This window comes from Triticum aestivum, chromosome 7A, assembly GCF_018294505.1.
Source record: "Triticum aestivum cultivar Chinese Spring chromosome 7A, IWGSC CS RefSeq v2.1, whole genome shotgun sequence".
Taxonomy (NCBI): Eukaryota; Viridiplantae; Streptophyta; class Magnoliopsida; order Poales; family Poaceae; genus Triticum; species Triticum aestivum.
In genome coordinates, this window is record NC_057812.1 from 496,441,807 (window position 1) to 496,465,228 (window position 23,422).

General features: G+C 46.8%; 1 protein-coding gene across 1 annotated transcript; it reads left to right on the forward strand.

Annotated features, from left to right (window-relative positions):
- Positions 1-649: 649 nt before the first annotated feature.
- LOC101290591 (1,4-alpha-glucan-branching enzyme 3, chloroplastic/amyloplastic) lies at positions 650-22,723 on the forward strand. The gene is made up of 22 exons (XM_044567090.1): positions 650-1,060; positions 1,290-1,361; positions 1,452-1,516; positions 2,461-3,138; positions 3,835-4,007; positions 4,075-4,164; positions 4,949-5,024; positions 5,791-5,898; positions 7,976-8,066; positions 8,155-8,256; positions 9,501-9,603; positions 15,633-15,770; positions 15,875-15,937; positions 17,114-17,221; positions 18,284-18,361; positions 18,474-18,581; positions 19,566-19,646; positions 19,787-19,891; positions 20,856-20,941; positions 21,043-21,097; positions 21,168-21,303; positions 21,856-22,723. The coding sequence occupies exons 1-21, from the start codon at positions 729-731 to the stop codon at positions 21,198-21,200; spliced, it is 2,745 nt and encodes a 914-aa protein (XP_044423025.1). The 5' UTR covers positions 650-728; the 3' UTR covers positions 21,201-21,303; positions 21,856-22,723.
- The last annotated feature ends 699 nt before the right edge of the window (positions 22,724-23,422 follow it).

Sequence of the window (23,422 nt, forward strand, 5' to 3'; positions counted from 1 at the left end):
TGAAACTATGGCTATGGTGGAGATGATGGTTGCATGCGATGCGATGAATATGTGAATTTGACAAAGAGTGAAAATGTGTGAAAGTGAGGCCTGGCTCTAGAGTCCTCCCTCTTTATATAGTTGCAGCTTTGGACTAGGGGTTCGAAGGCACAATGTTTCGAATATGGATTAGGGGCCCTTCACGAATATGGACCGGTTTGATACCCTGGGCCTGTTGTCGTTTGGTACGAGGAGGGATACAAGCGGGCACACTCATACTGATGCTCGGCTATCCTTCTGTTGAAGCTGCTACCAAGTTTTTTTAATGGGAACAATCCTCTCGATTTGTTGATCATGTACTGTATACCTTAATTTCATTCTTTTAGGTCCATTTGTACAACAACTTAACAAAAAAGGAGATTTACACAAATTTACAATTATTAGTGATTATTTGACAAGTTAAAGTGACAATCAAAGAGAATATTTAAGAATATCAAGTGAAAAGATGAATGCAAATTGAGAAAGAAAGAAACAAAGACTTTTTCAAACAAGAAAACTAGAATTCCTTTTGAGAAGCTTGCCGAAGTGCCAAGCTTATCCCTCTCCAAAACCCCCCATTCCGCCTCGCTTCCTCCCCCCCACGCTCCACCGGCCGGCGCCCCCCCCCCCCCCCCCCCCCCTTCACCGTCGCCGCCGCACCATACCATACCACCATACCACACGCCTACACCAACACCAAGCCCACCGGAATGGCGTCTTGCCCTCTGTTCCTCCTAGCCCCACAACCTCCTCCTCCGCTCGTCACCGCCCGCCACTGCCCCTCGCCTCTCTCTGGCCGCGCACACCCCCGAATTAGCTACGGTGCCCCCCGCCTCCGCCGCCGTCAGAGCTGCCGCTGCTCCTCCTCCCCCTCTTCTTCTTCTTCATCCTCGTCCGGCCCTCGCGAGCGCTCTCCGAGGCCTCGGCAGCAGAAGCAGCGAACGGAGCAGCGGCCCGGCCGCGGCAGCGCCGTGGACCCCGTGTGCTTCCTCGTCAAGACTGGCGTCTCCGACCGCGCATTCGCCCAGTTCCTTCGCGACCGGTACGTTCGCCCACCGTCTGGTACTCTGGTATGGTTGGGGGAATGAGCACCCTAATCGTCTTCCTGCAAACCCCGTTATCGAACTTTGTTCTCTCATTATGGAACACCAGAGGCGGGAATTGATTGAGGTTTTTGACGGAAATGATACGCAAATAGTATGGTTTTGGCTCAGTGTTCGCTAGTAGGTAGGCAGCAATCGCTTGTTTGCTTATTGGATTGTTGTTGTCAGGCACAAGGCTTTGAAGGACCGCAGATGGGAGCTGTACTCTCGGTTTATTGATCTAAAAGAGGGGTCCTCTGGGTAAGTTTGCCACCATCTTCTAGATTTGGTGTTTTGATTATGCTCGGGATCTTTGGGGGTGATGCTGGTCTGTTTGTGTTTTCCTGGTAGGTATGAGTTATTGGGAATGCACCGTCATCGGCAGCATCGTGTGGATTTCATGGACTGGGCACCAGGTATTGTTCATTTTTGGGTGTGACTAAGTTTGAATTAGTAGGTTCTGATATGTGGTAAATTAGGTCAAATATGATCATTTAAAATAGAATATAGATTCATAGTTTCGGGATATGGTAAGGGTAAACGGTACTCATAGCAAAGTTTGCCGCCCTTATGTTTCCAGCAGTTAGACTTAGACCTGCTCGATTAGCTTCAACACTCAAGGGCCCTCATTTATCCCATAGTATTTCGGGAATGTTACCCAGCGAACGTCAGCTGGGAGGGGGGTGGCAAGCGAACGCCATTTGATGGCAGTTTTAGTTGTCAGGCGAGATCAAACGACGGCAGTTTTTAAATGAAAATTGCCTTCTCGGGAAGAAACTGCCATGTCGCCTGAAGAAAATGCCACACCTCACCACTTCCTTGCAACTAAAACTGCCACGAAATCGTTCGCATGTGCCACCCTCCCTGGCGAACGTTCGCCAGTTAACGCGGTCCTATTATCTTGATTTTCTACAATTCTGCAAGAATACATATCCACCATTAAATCAATGGAATAACATTTTTCTTGTTAATGAGCAGCTGGAAATATCCTTAAAATGCCACCTTTCTGGTTTTTATATTCTTATAGATAGCTTGAAGTGCTCATTAAAGTAATAATTTGTATAGTTTGTAATTATAGTTCTTGGCTGTTGTAACCCTGCTGTTTCAATAAGTCAGTTTTCTTTTGGTCCCTACATTTTTCTCTATGTACCTTATTTCATTTTCAGCTGAACATGTTATGTCAGCCACTTTGAAGTTTGAACTTGTCATTTTACTTGATTATTGAGATGCTACTTTGTGATTGCTGACTACTATATATTTGGGTATTATTACTACAGCCTCTTTGATATAAGTTTCTGTGCTTAAGCATTAGATTGAACATTTGTTACATTCAATTATTGAAAGGAGGATTGTCATGTAGGTGCTCGGTATTGTTCTCTGATTGGTGACTTTAATCAGTGGTCGGCAACTGAAAACTGTGCACGAGAAGGCCATTTGGGACATGATGATTTCGGGTATTGGTTTGTGATACTTGAAGATAAGCTCAGAGAAGGGCAAGAACCAGATGAATACTTTTTCCAGGAGTACAATTATGTGGATGATTATGATAAAGGTGACAATGGTGTTGATGCTAAAGATTTAATCCGTAGAATGAATGAAGAGTATTGGGAACCTGGAGAAGTTACGTCACGCAAGTCTCGGTGGGAGACAGTTGCAAAGCTATACGAGCAGATGTTTGGCCCAAATGGTCCGCAGACAGAAGAAGAGCTAGGTGAAATACCTGATGCTGAAACCAGATATAAAAACTGGAAAGCCACACAAAAGGATGAGTCATCCAGTTCATCGCCTTCCTACGATATCATTGATACTGGGCAGGAGTTTGACATTTTCAATGTTGTAACTGATCGAGCATCGTTTGAAAAGTTTCAAGCAAAGGCAACTCCTCTTGCTTACTGGGTTGAAATGAGGAAAGGAAGAAAAGCCTGGATAGAGAAATATGTTCCAGCGATTTCTCATAAAGACAAGTACAGGATTTATTTTAATACTCCTGATGGTGCTTTAGAACGCGTGCCTGCTTGGGCAACTTATGTTCTTCCAGGTTCATTCCTACTTATCTCTGTGATGATGATGCCTCCATTATTACCGCTTCTCATCATATTGGAAGTTATTAATCTATTGCAAAAATTATTTACAGTAACAGTGCACATGAAGCTAGGTTCTGGATTGGTTGCTAGGTCATAACCTTTTGCTTCATGGTTGGTCCTGAGAGGAAAAAAGACGATGCAGTACAAGGGTGCTAGCCAGAAAGAAATAGTCTGTTTTAGTATCTTTGAGAGTGAAAGTAGATTATTATGATTTAAGGTTCTATTTTCCCTCCTGTTTTCTTCTTCCCTTTCGCACTGGTGTTGGAGGAGGTGGGATAGGAGTTCAGTGAAAACTTGGACATCTGTCCAAGGACTGGTAGCGGTTGAGAGTCCTAGTGAACATAGAACATTAAGCTCATTATTGCTTATTTTCATGGGACTCCCAGGGATAATTATGCCACACTGACATTATAATGGAGCCGACATCTTCCCTATCTCTTTGCATAGGTTTCTGGTTGAGTTGTAATGTTCATGAATTCACTTCAAATAGCTGTTGTACTTTGTGTGTGCATTACTGCTATTTCCGCAATGACAATTTTGGATTATCTTGTTAACATGGTCTTACTTATCTAACATGCTGCTTTGCTTCTTTTATGCATAATTTATTGATGCTGATGAAATCTCTTCATTTTTCTTTTTCTTTTTTGTAGACGCAGAGGGGATGCAATCCTATGCAGTACATTGGGAGCCTCCTCCAGAAGAAATTTACAAATGGAGATTTGGACGACCGAAAGTCAAAGGTTCACTTAGGATATATGAATGTCATGTTGGAATAAGTGGATCTGAGCAAAAGATATCATCGTTTCAAGAGTTCACATCCAACGTATTTCCCACTCCTTGTTTTGTCTGTTGTAGTGGTAACTTCACTTCTCTAACTTCATCTCCATTAGGTACTACCTCACATAAAAAATGCTGGATATAATGCTGTTCAAATAATTGGAGTCGTGGAGCACAAGGATTACTCCTCCGTTGGCTATAAGGTGACACTATGATGATATAGTTAGTATCGATCAATAAGAATTTTGTTTTTGTGAGTTAAACTGCTCATTATTAATGTTAGATTGCCATGCAGAATAAAAATGACAGTGATTTGTAGTTTTAACATTTGAAGCCTTTCTGATTCATCCAGAATTGACCATGATAGTGTCGTTTTAGAATTGTGAAGAAGTACTTGACGAACCTCCAATTTTGAACTTACAATATGTTTAGACAGCCCATTGTCAACCGCCATGAATCTCAGTATTGGTTGATCATCGTCGAAACTCACAACCTCCAAAGTGAACCTTTTCTCCTTGCTTGCTTAATCTTTATGGCTGCATGCATCTATGATGCAGAGGCCGGGGATAATAAAAGCTTCCATTTCTAAAAAAAACTTATATTGCCCCACATTGTTTCAAGTCACAAGTGTGCACATATGGAATGTTTTATATTAGACTTAAGCTGAGATACCAGATGGTTTCATTGTAATTTTTAGCAGTTTAAAGAAGCTACTATAAAAACTAGAAGATTGCCTAATGTTCAAGTATGCAGCTGGCTTTCCTTTGAGTTTGAGGAGATATGAAGTAATGAATATTTTGTCGATGCTGGAGTAATTGATATTGTTAAACTAATTGCAAATGGCATTGTTTTCTTCATTTGTAGAGTTATTACCAGATGTTTTAATTTTAATGATTGCTCCATTTGTTATAGATGATAGCAGTGGTCACTGCATTGTGTTAATTTTCTCTCTCTGTCTGTGTGTGATCAAGTGCATTGTAACTGCAGGTCACAAATTATTTTGCAGTCAGTAGCAGATTTGGCACCCCAGACGACTTCAAGAAACTAGTGGACGAGGCACACGGTCTGCTTCTCAAGATCATTATTATTCTCTTACTCCTGTAACCATCAAAATCTATTCTAATAGCACATGTGAAACACACAGACACATAAGAAGCCGGGTTTAATATACCTAGACATTTATAGAGTGTTCATTTGTTCAATTATGAGGTATAAAACGATAAAACAGGTAGGTGCAGGTTGATCACATAATTATAGAGGAGGCCAAAAAGTGAAAACACAATGTGCACATTAGCTCAACATGCAGTACCACTTGTGTTATTTGTGACAGGCACACTTTATTCCTATAAAACATGGCAGCATTTATTCTGACAACAACACTAAGTGTAGGAGAGGAGTATACACAGAACAGAGTACTCCTCTTATAACACATTCTCTTTTCTTTTTATTTGTCTCCGTAGATCATATTCTGGCCCAGATGGCGAATATGGGATACATTTAAGTCGAAGTCTTGTAATATTGCCTCTTAGTAGAACGTTTTTGTTGTCCATTCGCCATTCTCCATTTTCCTTGCTTTTAATATAAGATGTCATTTACGTCTGGTAGTTGAGAAGTGTTTTTACAATAGAAGTTTTTTTATACTGCTGGTCGGCCATCTTCCTAGTGTTTTTCCTCCATTATGTTTCCTTGTGCATGTAAGTTTGGAACTTAAGTGACATCTCTAGCAAGTTCTGAGATTGCATGCATTGTTTTACCATTCAATGTTAAGAATGAGTGAAACACTGATTAACATATCATCTTTTCTTTGTGCTCATCCCTTCTTTGCTCAGGTCTTGGGTTGCTGGTTCTTATTGATATTGTCCACTCCTATGCATCAGCGGACGAAATGGTTGGGTTATCCCTTTTTGATGGGTCTAACGATTGTTACTTCCACAGCGGTAATACAACTTTTTTTTACTTCTTAAAGTTTTGTTGGTGTTCATGTGGAATCATGCTAATAATAAATTTGGAAGACGTTAATAACAACATCTTTTTTTAACCGAAAAAGGCTTTCGCCCCGCTTCATATATAAAGCAAAGATCACCAACAACCCAGTACAACACACGCCACCACAACACACGCACACACCCAAGGCAGAATACATAGGCGCTGAGCGCAGCAACACCACCCCTAGCACTACAAGAGCCATCGGGGCCTCAACCGTGAACATGCCACCGCGTAGAGAAGAAGCTACATACGACGCACCGTGGGCTCCAAGGCGGTGCCTACAGGAAGGTTACGACACCGAAGCGCCGCCACTGCCCAACCCAAGGATCAGAGTTTTCCCCGGAGCAACACGACGGGCAGCGAGAGTCGCGGCGACGCCTTCAAGAAGGGAACGAGCTTCGCCGTCTCCGGTCAATCCGAAGATAGAACAAGTTTTCACCCCGACCAATATTCACCGCCACCGAACGCCACACCTTGGCTACCACGCCGCCCACACGGCAATGGCCACCAGGCAACACCAAGTCACGGGCTTTGCCCAGGAGCACCGCGACACCACCACCAGGGCCGCCGCCCCAGCATCCAAGACCTTGACGCCACCTCACCCGCCACCCACCGCTACCCCAACCAAAGATATGGGCAGAAAAGGACCCGCCTTTTGCACCCCTGAGCCGCTCCCAACGCCGAAACCCAATAGGCCGGCCAAAATTGGCCGCCATCGACCCGTCCAAGACACTGGCGCGAGACGAGCACTGTCCTGCTGCCGGGCGCGAGACGAGCATGGTCCTGCTGCCGGGCGCGAGACGAGCTCGGTCCTGCTGCCGGGCACGAGACGAGCTCGGTCCTGCTGCCGGGCGCGAGACAAGCTCGGTCCCGTTGCTGAGCGTGAAACGAGCGATGGCCCATAGTTGGTGAAGGGCCGAACCTTCGACGAAGGTAGCACCTGGACGACGAGGAGAGGGATCGAAGGTCGACACACGCCGCCTACGGGCCAGCCGACGCCGGAACATGCCCGCCGCTGCCGCAGTCGACCTGCGAAGCCACCATGGAGCCATCCATGGCCAGAGCCGCAACCACACCAGGCCGCTGCCCAACCCGCGCCGCCCGACGAGCTCCAAGCGTTGGAGCCGCCGGGCACGCACCCGCGCGACCAGCCGATGTTGCAGGCCGTCACGGGCCACCACCACGCCGTGCCTGCACCAGATCCGCGGCACATGCCCTCCACCATCCACCAACGGACCGGCGCCGGGAGAGAGTAGCTCCAGACCCACCACCGGCAGCGCCACCTACACCACGCAGAGGCCATTGGCCTGGGGAGACTAGCAGCCCCAACCAGCACCACGCTAGCCAGGGCACACCACTGCACCTCGCCAGACACCAGCCCGGCCGAGAGGGCCGTCTCCGGCCAAGTAGGATGGGATCAGCAACTCCATCGCCGCCGGGGCCTCCACCACGCGCAGCCGCCCTGCCACCCACGCGGCCCAGGACAACCAACACCGCCGCATCCGCCGATGGCGCTAGTCCACCAGATCCGAGCAGAAAAGCCCCGATCCGCCGCCAAAACGGCCAGCCGCCGCTCCTCCACCGCGAGGAAGACAGAGAGGAGGGGGCCGCCGCCCCAGCATCCAGCGCCACCGCGCCGCAGAAGAGGTTGGAGGGCCAGATCCGCGCCGGCGCGCAGCTCCGTGACGCACGGCGCGCCATCCAGGGCTGGCCTCCACGCGTGACGAGAGAGAAAAGGCCCGCCACACAAAGCCCGGCGGGGACGCCCGACGGCGGCGAGGGGGGAGGGAGCAGGAGGGGGTGGTGGCGGCGGCGGCGGGGTTAGGTCACCTGAGCCGCCCCCCTGGAGAGCGACGCGGGTGGGTCTAAAGCCCTCGGGATGCTTGCATTCGATGCTTCATCTTTTTTTTTTCAGTGGTGCACTTTGAATATTTTACATACTCTATTTCATTTCTTTGTCCGAGGTACTTGTGTGCTTCTTTGGCTCTTTGCTACTTCAACATGTTTGTTGTAATGTATCCTTGTCAGGGAAAAGAGGGCATCACAAATACTGGGGCACTAGAATGTTCAAATATGATGATGTTGATGTTCTGCACTTCTTGCTGTCTAATTTAAGTTGGTAAAATAGTGAAAGCTCTGTTCATACTCTATTCTTTGTTCTTCGGTTTCCTATCTACCTAGGTACTTATGGATCTCTTACTTGTTAGGTGGGTTACCGAATACAAGATCGATGGATTCCAGTTTCACTCACTCTCTTCTATGTTATATACCCACAATGGTTTTTCTACATTTACTGGTGCCATAGAAGAGTAAGCGTTAACTACTGTTTACAGTCAACATTATTTGGCCGTCTTGTATTATATTTTACTGAATTGTTCTCAATTGGACGGAAATGGGACACACTCATGTATCCATCAAATATAGATCTGACATTGGGAGGATCTACACTCCGTACTAGCATGTTTTGGGGACAGTACCACTGCCAACTAACATTGCATTTTCTGTTCTCACTCTGCTACTATTTCTCTATTCTACTCGTTTGCTTGTATCAACATCTGTAATTGTATTTGTGTGGTAAGACAATGTTGCGAGAACATTGTTCTCTAGCCTACAATGACATGTGGTCGTTCTGACCCTGGTCGTACATAGCATCAAAGTTAAGTAGAACACTATAAAACAAGGTTCTAGATATTTAATTTATTCTGAGTCATGGATATCTACGAGGATCTAGCTATATGCTCTTCAAAGAAGAAGAATGGGGCTGTAATTCGAGGATCCAAACCTCACGATAAGGGGTGTACAGTCACACCTCCCACCAACCTAGGCTCAGTTCCTCAGAACCGAGATTATGGTGATCTTAGCATATCTTGATCCTGTCAACATGAGGACAACCTTGTCAAGCCGTGGATCCTGATGCTGACAACTATTGGATAACATATAAATGTATCCAGAATTATGTCTAGGTTAAATATAATCCGATTTAGGTTAACTCTCAGCATGCCGAACCTGTAAACCTGAATTGGAGAACATTGATGATACCTTCTTTTTGGTGTGGTTCCCCCGTTCCCATCTATATTTCCTACTTCGCTGGAGTTATCTGCTTGCTTGAAACCAAGTATAGCCACATAGCAAGATCACAAAACAGGAAAGTGCCCCGTTGTGTGTGGGAGAAGCTGGAGCATATTTATAGGCAGTTACTGTTTGCTAAGGATCAGCTGCATCCATTTGTCATTGACAAATCCCCATCCAGGAGCTGCTGGTACTACGGCTAAACATTCTAAACAAATCAAGCCACATATCAATGTTCTACTGACTTACAACATAGATGGAAGTCAAAGGGAAGGCCTTCTATTGGTCCTTGAATGCATATCCTAGTGATCAATTTGATGTCATCCTGTGTGCAGTGAGGAACTGCAAGTGCTATCCAATGTTCCAATTTTCATGCTCTTTTGAACGTCTCCTCCATGTTTTCATTCAATACTCATTGCTGTTTATGTAATATACTTGTCACCTTTCCCCAGTCTCTTTATGCTCATTCCAATGTTGATTATAGGTATTGCAATCAATACGTTGACAAGGATGCGCTGATATACCTAATTCTAGCAAATGAGATGTTACATGAACTCCATCCAGATATTATAACAATAGCAGAGGATGTAAGTTGCTGCTGTACTAGCTGTTCCTTTCATGTAATTTTTTGTTCATGTGAAATAGTTAGTGGTTTTAGGCATGCAATTTGGTATGGACACATACCACATCTGTTGCAAAATGTAAGGTGATAGGAGCTGGGATCCTACCAGGCCTAGCTCTTAGGTTGTAGGGGTGGAAGGGAGGGTGGCGAGGAGTTGGGCGCGAGCGGCGGCGCGATGGCGCCGTGGTCGCGCGGCTGGGGAGGAGGAGATGGCGCAGGAGGCGGCTAGGGTTAGGGTTCTGGCTCCTGAAGGGAGCCGGGCAATAGTTATGCCTTATTGCTTAATTCCAAAACGTGGCCTTACAACTGTTTATATAATCCTCGAGGTGCTAATAAAAATAAAGATAAGTTGGGCTAAGCCCCTAACTAGACGCGTCATTGGGCCTCCCCCGGCTATAAGTGACGCCGGTCATAACATCTCTCCCCGCCTGCGCAAACAGCTCGTCCTTGAGCTGAAGTCTGGAAAATGTTGGCGGAACTCCTCGAGCTGCTCCCAAGTGGCGTCCTTCTCCGGAAGGCCTTGCCACTGGATCAACAAACGCCACACGCGGCGCTGCTCGGCCTTCAACACCTTCGCTGGGCCCGGAAGAAGACGTCCATCGGAGGTTGGAGGAAGCGCCGGCGCGGCCGCCGGCGGATCACCGCGGAAAGGCTTCAGCAAGCCCACATGGAAGACGTCGTGGATGCGAGTGCCGGGCGGAAGCTGAAGGCGGTATGCGACCTTGCCGATGCGTTCCAACACGGAAAACGGTCCCGCGTAGTGAGGGCCCAGCTTGCGCTTAGCGCGCGGATCCAGTGACTACATGGAGCGGTGAAGGAGCCGCAACCACACCCAGTCGCCCACTGCAAACTCCGCCTTGCGGTGGTGGCCGTCGTAGTACTTCTTGGACAGCTGTTGGGCTTGGAGAAGACGCTGGCGCACCTCGGCAAGGATCTCATCCCTGCTGCGGAGAAGGTCGCCAGCCGCCTCCGTGCAGGCCGTCCCGGGGTCAACCGGCAGGATGGGTGGTGGAGGACGGCCGTAGACCACCTCAAAAGGTGTGACGCACAGGGCGGAGTGGTAGGAGGTGTTGTAGTAGTACTCCGCTCAAGCGAGCCAGTCCACCCAAGCCCGGGGACGATCACCTATAACACAACACAAGTACATAGCAATCACCTTGTTGACCACCTCAGATTGGTCGTCCGTCGGGGGGTGGAATGCCGTACTCAGCGCAGTTTCACGCCCGCCATCTGGAAGAGATCGCGCCAGACATGACCAGTGAACACCGGGTCACGGTCGCTGACGATCGAAGAGGGGAACCCGTGGAGGCGGACGATGCCGTCGAAGAAGGCACGCGCCACGGAGGCGGCGGTGTAGGGATGGCCGAGCGCAATAAAGTGCGCATACTTGGGGAAGCGGTCAACCACCGTAAGGATGACAGACTTGCCGCCCACCTTGGGAGGCCCTCGATGAAGTCCATGGAGATGTCGGCCTAGACCTGAGAGGGCACCTCAAGGGGTTGTAGCAGCCCCGCCGGCTGCAGTGTCTCTTGTCTTGTTGCGCTGGCACGTCATGCAAGACCGCACCCAGTCTGGCACCAGCGCCCGGCCGCCGGGGATGTAGAAATCTGCTCGGAGACGGTGAAGGGTCTTGTGCACGCTCTTGTGGCCGGCCGAGTGGGCCAGCAGTAGGGCCTGGTGACGGAGGTCGCCATGATCCGGCACGAAGAGCCGGCGCCCATGCAGGAGCAGGCCATCAGCCATGCGCCACGGCTCCTCCAGGTCGCCGGCCTCGAGGCGCTGCCGAAGGAGCTGCGCATCCGTAGCGCTCGCGGTGGCCCGGCGGATGTCATCGATGAGAGCGAAGGAGGGCCCCGAGCGGATGCAGAGGGCCGCCCCTGCTGGGTCGACGGTGTCAGTGTCGTGGTCGGTGTCGCGGCGGGACAGTGCGTCGACCACGGTGTTGAGGCGGCCCGGACAGTACTCGACGGTGAAGTCGAAGCCAAAGAGCTTGTTGATCCACTGATGCTGCGACACGGTGGAGAGGCGCTGGTCCAACAAGAACTTGAGGCTATAGTGATCCGTGCGAATACGGAACGGTCGCCCCCAAAGATATGGCCGCCAGTGACGCACAACCTGCACCAAGCCGATAAGCTCCCTCTCGTAGGCCGCGAGCTTGTGATGGCGCGCGGCGAAGGGCCTGCTGAAGAACGCAAGCGGCCCATCACCCTGATGGAGGACGACGCGAAACCCCACGCCCGAGGCATCGCAGTTCACCATGAACAGCTTGTCGAAGTCAGGCATCTGGAGGACCGGCCCCATCGTGAGAGCCTGCTTGAGGGTCTGGAATGCCTCGGTCGCCTCCGTATCCCAGGAGAAGGCGTCGCGGCGCAGTAGGCACGTAAGTGGGGGCCGTGATGAGGCCGAACTCCCAGATGAATTTCCGGTAGTATCCAGTGAGGCCCAAGAAGCCGCGGAGGGCCCGCGGCGACTGCGGCGTTGGCCAAGCCGCGACCGCTGCGACCTTGTCGGCATCCATAGCGACGCCCTCCGCCGAGATGACGTGGCCGAGATAGGCGACTGATGTCGTGCCGAATGAGCACTTCGAGCGCTTGAGGTGCAGATGGTGCGCTCGAAGCTCGTTGAAGACGATGGCCACGTGCTGCAGGTGCTCCGCCCACGATGAGCTGTAGATAAGAATGTCATCAAAGAAAACAAGCACAAACCGGCGCAAGTAGGGGCGGAGCACGTCGTTCATCAACGCCTGGAATGTCGTCGGGGCATTGGAGAGGCCAAAGGGCATCACCAAGAACTCGAAGTGGCCATGATGAGTGCGGAAGGTCGTCTTCGCGACATCGTCCGGGTGCATCCGCACCTGGTGATACCCCGAACGGAGGTCGAGCTTGGTGAAGAAGCGTGCCCCGTGTAGCTCGTCCAGGAGTTCATCCACGACGGGGATAGGAAATTTTTCCTTGGATGTCTTGCGTTGAGAGCACGATAGTTGATGCAGAAACGCCACGAACCGTCGGCCTTGCGCACGAAGAGCACCGGCGCGGAAAACGGTGACGTCGAGATCCGGATGATGCCCTGGGCGAGCATGACCGCACACTGCCGCTCCAGCTCGTCCTTCTGTAGCTGGGGGTAGCGGTACGGCTGCACAACGGCGGGAGCGGTGTCCGGCAGCAGGTGGATACGGTGCTCGTAGGGCCGGACAGGTGGCAGGCCCTGCGGCTCGTCGAAGAGGTCATTGTGCTGCTGCAACAGGCTAGCCAAGAGGGGATGCTCTGCGTCGACGGCGGCCGCCGTCAACTGGGGCTGAGGAGCCGCTGCCCTCCCACTGAACGCAGCGACTCAGGCGCCAGAAAATCATCGTCATGGCGTCGAAGTCCCAGAGGATGGGACCTAGAGTCCGCAAGAAGTCGACGCCGAGGATGAAGTCGAAGCAGCCCAAGTCGATGTCGATGCAGGTGACGGTGAAGTGCTCGGTGCCGATGATGATGGGGACATGCCTAGCAATACCCTGGCAGTGGAGACGGTCACCGTTTGCCACGGTAACGCGTAACTGCTCTCCGCCGGTCGGCTGCCTGGCGCATGGTGGCCCCTGGCAGGAAGTTGTGGGTGGAGCCCGTGTCCAGGAGTGCGAGGAACCGCTCGCTGTTGATCCTTACCGGCAGCAGCATAGTCTTCTCCGTCCGGATGCCCGCGAGTGCATGGAGGGAGACGACGAGGGCGTTTGCCTGAGCCGGCCCCGGGGGAATCTCATCGGCCAATGGAGGGGCCGGGTTGCCCAGCCCGGCGGCGGTGGCGTCCTCCTCAATGTAGTCCGCGGCCTCCAAGTAGAACAGGTGCGGGCAAACGTGGCCCGGGACGTAGGGCTCGTCACAGTTGTAGCACAGCCCCTGACGGCGGCGCTCGAGCTGCTCGGCCGGGGTGAGCCGACGGAAGGGGCGCTGCGGGGGCCTGGGCCGGACGCCCCGGCTCTGGTGGTGTCGGTGGCGGCCAGGCGGGCTGTCGGGCGCCCTGGGACGGTGACGCCTGCTGCATGGATACCGCGCGACGCTCGAAGGCGCGGGCATAGTACATGGCCATCTGGAGGTCCTGTGGTCCCCACATCTCCACGTCCACGCGGATATGATCCAACAGACCGCCAACGAAGAGCTTGGCTCGCTGGCGAGCCGTCACGCCAGGGCCTGGAAGCAGTCGGCGAAGTCCTGCACTGCAGAGGTGAAGGGTAGGCGCCCAAGCTCCGCCAGCCGGCTCCCGCGTATCGGCGGCCTGAAGTGTAAGAGGCAAAGCTCGCGGAAACGCTCCCATGGGGGCATGCTGCCCTCGTCCTGCTCGAGGGCGTAATACCACGTCTGTGCGGCGCCTCGGAGGTGATAGGAGGCGATCCAGGTGCGGTCGGACGCGAGCATGCATTGCCCCCTGAAAAATTGGTCGCACTGATTGAGCCAGTTCAGGGGGTCCATGATGTCGTCGTAGGTGGCGAACTCAAGCTTGGTGAAGCGCGGCAGCGTCTGACCGTGGACGACGGAGGGGTACACCTCATCGGCGCGGAGCAGCGAGGACGACGGCGCCGAGTAGGTGGGCATCAGAGGGCCACCCTGGAACAGGGGCTCGTCGACACCGGCGGAGCCCGAGGGCCCACCGAACTAGATGGCCGAGGGCGGCACCGGTGGGGGTAGCACGTGCGGCTGTCCGGAGGCCGTCGTGTAGACCGGCTCGAGGGACCAGGTGAGCCAGGCTGGTAGCAGTGATGGCGATGGAGGGAACCGGACCTGGTGGATGGGCACCTCCTGAGCCGTCGTTGGGGCACCCTGGGTTGAGGTCGGCGGCGGCGGCAGCTGCAGCTGCTGGTGCGGCAGCGCCACGGTGGGGGCGACGGAGGGCTGTTGCTGCTGCATGGTGGAGGCGCCGATGTGTGCCGCGGGTGGCGGCTGCTGCGCGGTGGGGGTGAAGGGGTCACCGAGGGGGGTGGTTGCCATGGCGGCAGCTGCGGCGGCGACGGCGAAACCGCCTGGGTGAGGTCCCGGAGGGCAGCCGTCATCTCCTCCGGGGTGAAGACGACGGGGGTGGTGATCGGCGGCGTCCAGGCAGCGGAGTACATCGGGCCTGACAAGGACGGCGCCCCAGCCGCGGAGGTGGCCAGCGGCATGGTGGTGGTCAGCGGCGGAAGAGTGGTGGTGGGAAGAGGTGTAGACATGACCGATCCCGAGACAGTTGATACCAGATTGATAGGAGTTGGGATCCTACCAGGCCTAGCTCTTAGGTTGTAGGGGTGGAAGGGAGGGTGGCGAGGAGTTGGGCGCGAGCGGCGGTGTGACGGCGCCGTGGTCGCGCAGCTGAGGAGGAGCTGAGGAGGAGATGGCGCAGGAGGCGGCTAGGGTTAGGGTTCCAGCTCCCTTCGGGAGCCGGGCAATAGTTATGACTTATTGCTTAATTCCAAAATGTGGCCTTACAAGTGTTTATATAATCCTCGAGGTGCTAATAAAAATAAAGATAAGTTGGGCTAAGCCCCTAACTAGACGCGCCATTGGGCCTCCTCCGGCTATAAGTGACGCCGGTCATAACATAAGGCCTCACACATCCCATGAATTAAGTTTGATCAACAATCTGACTTATAAAGTGTGAGTTATGTGATACAAAAATGAAAAATCACATGATTGGGCTGGTATTGAAAAGCATTTTCTAATGATATGTCACTTTGTGTCACATGACCCACATTTTAAATCTTGAAATGCATGGGCCCCTTATATTTTGCAATGTAGGGAGTAGTTTACCCATGTTGAACGTGGTGCTAACCTGTTAGATATTAACTACTAAGTAGTAAGTGATTCTCATATCGAGTCTTGTCTAACAGAGCTGAACAGAATACAAGGCATATATAGTTTTGTTCAGTGTCTAGGGATAACTGTTCTCACCAACTATTCAGTGGATGATATTTGCAAATTCCAGCAACTGATATACGTTGAGACAACCAGTGCTTCTGTTTCATTTCTTAATTTTATTTTATAGGCAACATATTATCCTGGGTTGTGTGAACCAACCACCCAAGGCGGATTAGGATTTGACTACTGGGCCAATCTTTCTATTCCAGAAATGTGGTTGTGGCATCTTGAAAATGTTCCAGAGCGAGAGTGGAGCATGAACAAGGTTTGCATGCTATCTAGACTTTCGCATGGCATCATCTTATTGGCACCATGTAGACTAGAAGTATCATATTTCATGTCTAATAGCTATCTTGGATCATTTTGCAGATTATGAAAGTATTGATAAGCAGCAACCATCATATGCTATCTTACGTTGAAAATCACAACCAGGTTTGCGTATATCTTTTTCTGGGCGCCAATTGTATCATCATGCTTAGAAAGAAAAGAGCATATTATATTTCATACAGACCAAATCTTGTTTTTAAGATAAAAGTCACTTCCTCAGACACTTAGCCCATAAACAACTTCTAGTTTCTTTTGCTCTTTATATTGTGTTTCACCCTATTTCCGTCTCAGACTTGCTCAAATGCTCTCTTGTGCATCTTCACCAGAACCTAACATACATGATATCTGTAGGTGTTATGGCTTAGGATTTAGACCTTAGCTTGACCTTGATCTGCACAGCCGACCTTAGGAGGTCATGTCTATGATGAGGCTAATAATTTTTTCCATTATCTGAAAAAAATAGCCCAGTAACTCAGTCTACTCTTTCCTAACTTGCCTTGAACATTTAAATTCCTAACTTTATAGACAAATAATATGAATTTCTAATCCTGAGCAATTGGCTATGGATGATCGCCTATTGATCCTGTGGCCATGTGGAAGGTCTTCCAAGACATTTCTCCCTTCTTCAAAAGCGGCTCATCTCGAGCTGGAACAAGGGATAATGATGCTTGAGCTCCGCAACATCCTCCAAGTAGCTATGAGATCAGCCTGGCGAGTGAGCACCTACCATACATCTTCAGCGTGACTGCCACAAAACATGCCCAAGGGAGTAGGTGAATCAAGCCCATGGTGCATCAACAGAAGTGTTGATGTTGCATCTAGAAGCATCGTGTTGGACTTCTGGAGAGAACCCCAATGTGAACGATGGCTGGCTGAGACTTGCAGCTTGTATGCCACCTCACCCAAATGCGTTAGCATTTTGGAAGGGCCGTAAAAGCGTGGCGTCTACTTGTTTTGGTGGAGCTTATCAAAATGATAGCTACATCAAGAAGTACTTGGGACATGTTGGAGTTGTAGCTGTTTTTCTACCTTACCTGTACAACAAAAGGTAGCCTTGACAATGCCTGGCCCAATAGACCCTGATGTACCAATTGGTCTTTCCTGTTGGGAGTCCATGCCATTTAATGGAAATAAATTAACGTGGGGTTTTGGAAATGATATGTAGTATTGTGAAACGCAAGCTGCAGTGTGTAGTTTCCCTTTTTATAAAAAATAAAATTATAATTTTTATTCTTCTTGATTGACTTTGTGATAGAATTGTTACATCTGATATTTTGACAGTCGATATCAGGGCGGAAGTCTTTTGCCGAGATAATTCTTAATACAGGAATGTACTCTAGTGGGTCAGTGGATGATGATTTGATTTTCAAGGCTTCCTCATTGCTCAAGGTATGAGTTTGTTCCTAGCTTGTGACTGTATATCCATTTACCCATCCATGATTGCATCACCCCTTTAATTAGATTTATTAGCTACCGATACAGTGAATTTCCATGGATCATGCTTGTCATTTCCTTCAATTTATTTGTTTTCAACAATGCTTACATTCATAAATTAAGGGTAACCAGTGACAGATGACGGAAAATTAGGAAATGGGCCTACCTTGCTACTATTCTTTAGTAGATCATACTACTGTGAGTCTGCACAGACAGCGCAAAACTTGTAGTTTGGTTCGTGCACTACTTTCAACATTTATCAGGCGAATCTGCCTGGTCTTAATGTCACTGCTGTCCGAGATAGCTGATTGTCTTACACTCAAATTTATACATTTAGGATTTAACTATGACATTAACATTGACGTGATCTCTAAACCCATCCAGAATGTCGTCAATGAGTGCAATTTTTTTTGTGATATATATGATGAATCAGTGTGAATCAGATGATAGAAAACATATACTGGCTCAGGAGAACAGGAACGGCCAGGACCCTGTAGAGTGTGGATATAGCCATATGGGGTGCCCAAACACCCCAACTTTAAGCACATTTCCACAGATTCAACCTGTTCGACCTGCTTCTTTTTACTGGTCGACAACTTGGTCACCTGTACCACTGGGAGTTCAGTTGCCAGTCAGGGAGATGCCTAGAATGGGCGACTTGATAAACATAGAACCAGCAAGCCTTAATATGATCTTCTCCTAAGGAAGCTCTTTATTTTCTGGAGTAGTGGTTTACGGTAAGCAGCTCGGCTGGATATCCAACCATGTTCACTGGTACATGGGCGTAAGCTGCTGGGGGTTGTCCTATATTGATCAACAGGAAGGGCCCTCTGCTATATTATCATCTTTATGTCAAAGACTTAAAACTAGTATCTGTGAAAGCTAAGTGACTTTAGTAAGTGGTGAACTGAGGAGTCTTTATATTCATGGTATTTCTAGTAACAACCTTTACTGGCGAATAGTTGAAGTACTAACAATTACTTCCTGCCACTTTCAATCTTTTTCAACGTGTTTCAGATAATCAAGTTGATTACTTTTACAACGAGTGGAGGTGCATATCTCAATTTCATGGGTAATGAATTTGCTCATCCAAAGGTCAGCTACTTACATGGTTTCTAGAATTTAACAGTCTTTATTTCTTCCCAGAATTTTGGGTCCGTACTCAATTTGTACAAGAGCGTTTAAGTTCTTTGTTGAATGATTGCAGAGGATTGAGTTTCCCATGTCAAGCAATGGCTATTCCTTCCACCTAGCTTGTCGGCAGTGGGAACTATTGGACAAGGGTGTTCACAAGCATATTTTCAATTTTGACAAAGTATGTAACTATTTTCTTGGAAGGGATTTAAAATTACTTGTCAGTTTACTTGTCACTGCAAACTAAAACTCTTTTGCCAGATCATGGAGCGTTGATTGTCTCTGCTATACAGCGCATATGTTTTGCATGTTTCTTTTTTGGCGAAATGATGTCTGTAAGTTCAGCTTAGACTTAGTCACAGAAGTTATCCCTGTGCTGTGTTGGGTTGAAAACAATGGTCTTCCATTCTTTCGCTCAATACTACTATATGGGTTGACTACGGTGAACCTGGGGATCCACTGGAGGGCATTTATATGGGTTGACCCATGTACAGGTGGCCCTGTTGCCCATATGTGGTTAACCATATTTAAAGTAAGTTAAAAGTGTATGGTAGCATATAAGGGCATATTGCTTGAGGTTTATAATGTAGTTACTCTATGTTAACTCTTCATGTGAAGCAAGCATGAAACACAAAAGAGATGCTAGTTTGTTTACCAGTCAAGCATGGGGGCTGGGCTTTGGAGATTTTCAAAGTTGCGGTATTATAGTTCTTATAGAGTGGTCACGTAGCTTGAATTTGTTCTTATTCGTGTTAATAATCCTAATTAATTATGACATTCTGGATGTTCCGTACCAGTCTTATTCATTGACCAAAAAGAAAAACAATTGTGTATTTGTAATATTGGCTCTTCTATTGAGGGTAATTTTCTGTTGCCAATCTTAAATATTTCGTCTGTATATGTGTAGCTAAAGTTTAGTTGAGGGATATATGTCAGACATTGCATAGGTTAGAAATGTGAAGCGTCACATTTTTACTACACTGTGCTAGTCACAATATATTCAACCCAAAAGTGTTATTGTTTAGAATACTGCATCTGCCAGGAACTTTTGATGTTGCGTCAAAAGTTATTTTTTTTCTCAACTATTATAGGCTTCCAGATCATTCAAGTGTTGATTTTATACCTCCAGGAGATTAATCCTACTAACTCAGCAATTTTACCCCAGGATATAATGAGCTTGGATGAAAATGAAAGGGTAACTTCGAGAGGTTCACTCAATGTTCATCACTGTGACGATACAAACATGGTATGGAAGTTTTTCAGTTATTAATAGCTCAAACCTATTTTATAAATTAATAGAAAACATACAGTTGTTTTTATTCTGAAACCAATTATGCTTTATGAGGGACTTATACTGTTGCTAATCATATTTACTCACTTTGGTAGGTGATATCTTTCACAAGGGGGCCTTTCCTTTTTGTATTTAATTTCAATCCAGAAGTCCCCTATCAACTGTATCGTGTTGGTGTGGATGAAGCTGGGGAATACCAAGTAAGTTATTTATACTAAGCATTATTTCTGTTAGCTATGCACAAAATTATCATCATTTAATTTGAATATTTAACAAATTCTCAACATAAATTATTCAACTTAATACATTATATCATAAAATTCTACACCACCTGAAATTATAATATTCTCATAGAATTTTGACTTATAAATATGTTTGGTCAGTTAAATCTCTCCATCATGTCCATCTTAATTGAAAATAACTCATTTTTTCTAAACATAGTCTTATAGCACAAAGTGAGGGAAACTGGGAGAACATTTTATCATGTACTCCCTCCGTCCCAAAATGTAAGACGTAGTGTCAAAAAACGTCTTACATTATGGGACGGAGGGAGTAGCATGGTACGAGCTATTACATCTACAAAGCGGTAGTGCTGACAACATATTATGTCACAGCCCTAGATAAGTTCATACTTCTATTTTGGGTAAGAAAGTGTTGCTTTTGTGGTCATAAAAAGTATAGCATGGATATATTGGAGCTACGACTATATTATTATTATGGTGAGAATAATAATTTTAAATGCCTCACAAATAAATTAAACAATTTAATGCTCAGAATGAACTCCATTTGCTTTGCAGATGAAATGCATAGAATCTCAGTTTGAGGCAAATACTTGCTAACATCAGATTTAGTTCTGTTACTATCTCATACTCCCTCTTTGCCAAATTATAGTGCGTATACTTCAGATTTATAAAAATGTATCGACATTTTTTCTATAAACTTCGTCAAAGTTCACAAAGTTTGAATAGAAAAATATACTATATGCACTATAATTTGGAAAGGAGTATGTCTGTATAGATGTTACCATATCTCTCATCTTTTGTCTAGAATAACACCATTTATTCAGTTCAGGAAGCAATTCATTCCGAAACAATGAACTCATATGCTTCAAGAACTAGTATTATTATGTTATTATGTATTCACTTTTTTTTTACATTTAACCAGCTTATCTTAAACACGGATGAAACTAAATATGGTGGCCGTGGGGAACTCAAGAGTAGTCAGTATATGAAAAAGACTAGTGACAGAAGGTATTATTGGCAGCAACTGGATAATCTATGCTTTTGTTTGCTGTTCTTTCTGGTTGTATTAGTATTGTGCATCTAACCTAAGCAGGGTAACTTTCTTCTAGAGCTGATGGCTGTCGCAACTCCTTGGAATTGGCATTAGCATCTAGAAGTGCTCAGGTATGTAGATTACAAGGACTACTAGCCTGTATGACAGATACGCATATCTTAAAAAAAAACATATTTTCAGGTATACAAGTTGGTCCGAATCTTGAGAATATAGGCTGTCGACACTAATTACTGTGACATACCAAATAATCAATGTCCTCCGAAGATGGACTATCATTGCCAATGTTCAAGTTGGAAACATGGGTGTCGAAAATGAGGTATGTGCAGTGCGTTGCTACAAATTTTAACATTATAGTTTTTTTTAATAAGAAATATTTTCACTAGCTAAGTACTCCGTGCGTAGCTACAAATTTTAACATTATAGTTATGCCTAAATAAGAAATATTTTCACTTAGACTAACATTTATCTGTCCATACCATGTTATATAGCTCGATACTGTGAATAGTTGCAGCACCTATGTTTTTGTACTGAATATTGCTAGTTAGTCGAGCGGATCATATTTGGCTTTCAATATAAGCCGGGCTCAGGCCTACTTTCTAATGAAATAATGTCGATGGTCTAGCAGAAATAAATAACACATACGACGTGCACACAGAGAGTCTGGTGCAGACCCTTAATTGTTTGCAATTATGGAAATCACTTCTGTTTAACATATGCAGACTTCAATTAAATGCATGGCTGACCTTTGTTTCACCTTTAAGTACAAAATAGAAAATATGTGTGCACAACTTATTTTTGTACACACATGTCAATATAGTGCGTAATTTGGTATTACACATTTAACAGCTTTAATTTATCACCTTCACAGATTGGAGTCGGCATACAAGTCAAGCTCCCCCAGCGCGGCAAGCTCAGTGAAAAGTTTTGACTGTGCTATAAATTCTGGCCATGAGCAAGTTCTCAAAAATAAAACATGCCATTTCAGCTACAGTACACCTGGTGCTTGCCAGGATCTTGAAAGGACCCCGCTACCCCCTGATGGCATTTTATGTGTACTGTGTGAGACAAGGGGGTGGCATTTTATGTGTACAGTTTGTTTGAATTCCGGGGAGATTTTGGCAGAAAACTGCCACCGTCAGATCTAGATCTGATGGCTCTGGGGGTGTTCGCCAGGATTGATCTGACGGCTCTGGGGGTGTTTGCCAGGATTTTGGTCTCTTGGATAAGATTTCCCTCATGAAATCACCTCATTCCAGATATAATGGTTAACTCCCCATAGGTAGAGCATGGATGCGCGATTGACGATGTACGGTTCAGTTCGAGCATAGTGGAGCAATGTGTTGGATTTGTTACGACGGTGGTTTAATTTTAACTATAAGCTTCACAGTCGGTCGATCGATCGGAAACGAATGGAGCAGATGATCTGCAGCAACTATTGTTGACGTTAGTATTGGGAAAGCTAATAATTCACTTAGCTAGTCTCATCTTTGTGCAAAGAGAACTTGAACATCAAGAATAGGTTCGATGTTTGCAGGAGAGACGAATAAGGTAGCGCTACATGTTTCTCTTAGAGCTTACCAGCAGTTTAGTAAAAGCAATGTTTGTTCATTCATGACTAAGTTTCCGGTGCTCATATTTTTGGTTGGAAGACTCAATGCAGCAAAGTCATTTTGTGTGGTTGCATCACTTACGGTACATCTGAGACCATTTATTTATTCTGAGATTGTAAGAACGTATGACCACCCAGATGTATAGCACACATTTTTTTTTGTATCTTTCTTTTTTAGTCAAATTAGTGTCAGCTTGATGGGCCTAAAGTACACCTTTTGTCATAGAAGATACACATGCAGGTATCTCCTCTCAGTCTATCCGTAGAACAAATTCATAGACTTCTTTCATCTTAGACAATTTAAATCAATCATATCTTTTAAACTATACACTCATTTATGAAACTTTTTATATATTTGGACTCCTCCTGTCAAGAACTTTAAAACTAGACCAGTTTTGGATACATTTCAAATATATTTAAATTTTGACATTTCACATTTCATGTGAAACAACCTATTTCCAGAGAAAAATCCGAGACAAACCTATTTCTTTCGTTGAGATATGTGAAAATAACATTTTTCACATAAACCTATTTAACCTAAATATGAAACTGAAATGTCAACTTGCGAAACCGATTATTTGGAAATGTGTATCATTTTATTTCAAAAGAGTAAAATATGTTATTTCAAAAATGTGCAATTGAAATAGATGTGATGTTTGTGAAATGAGCCAGTGAAAAGTGAAATGCACCTTCTAAAAGTGAAAAAAATGTGAAACTAAAATCTCAACTTGTGAAATTGAAATTTTAAAATGTGTAACGGTTTACTTCATAACAGTGAAATAGATGTGATTTTGTTAAAACACAAAGTGAAATGTAGGTTCTGCAA

Bases quoted from the DNA above. Each gene is read 5' to 3' on its own strand.
- LOC101290591 (XM_044567090.1), top strand. From the start codon at position 729: ATGGCGTCTTGCCCTCTGTTCCTCCTAGCCCCACAACCTCCTCCTCCG. The intron at 4,008-4,074 runs GTATTTCCCACT...CATCTCCATTAG, and splicing joins TTCAAGAGTTCACATCCAAC to GTACTACCTCACATAAAAAA. The intron at 8,067-8,154 runs GTAAAATAGTGA...CTTACTTGTTAG, and splicing joins TTGCTGTCTAATTTAAGTTG to GTGGGTTACCGAATACAAGA.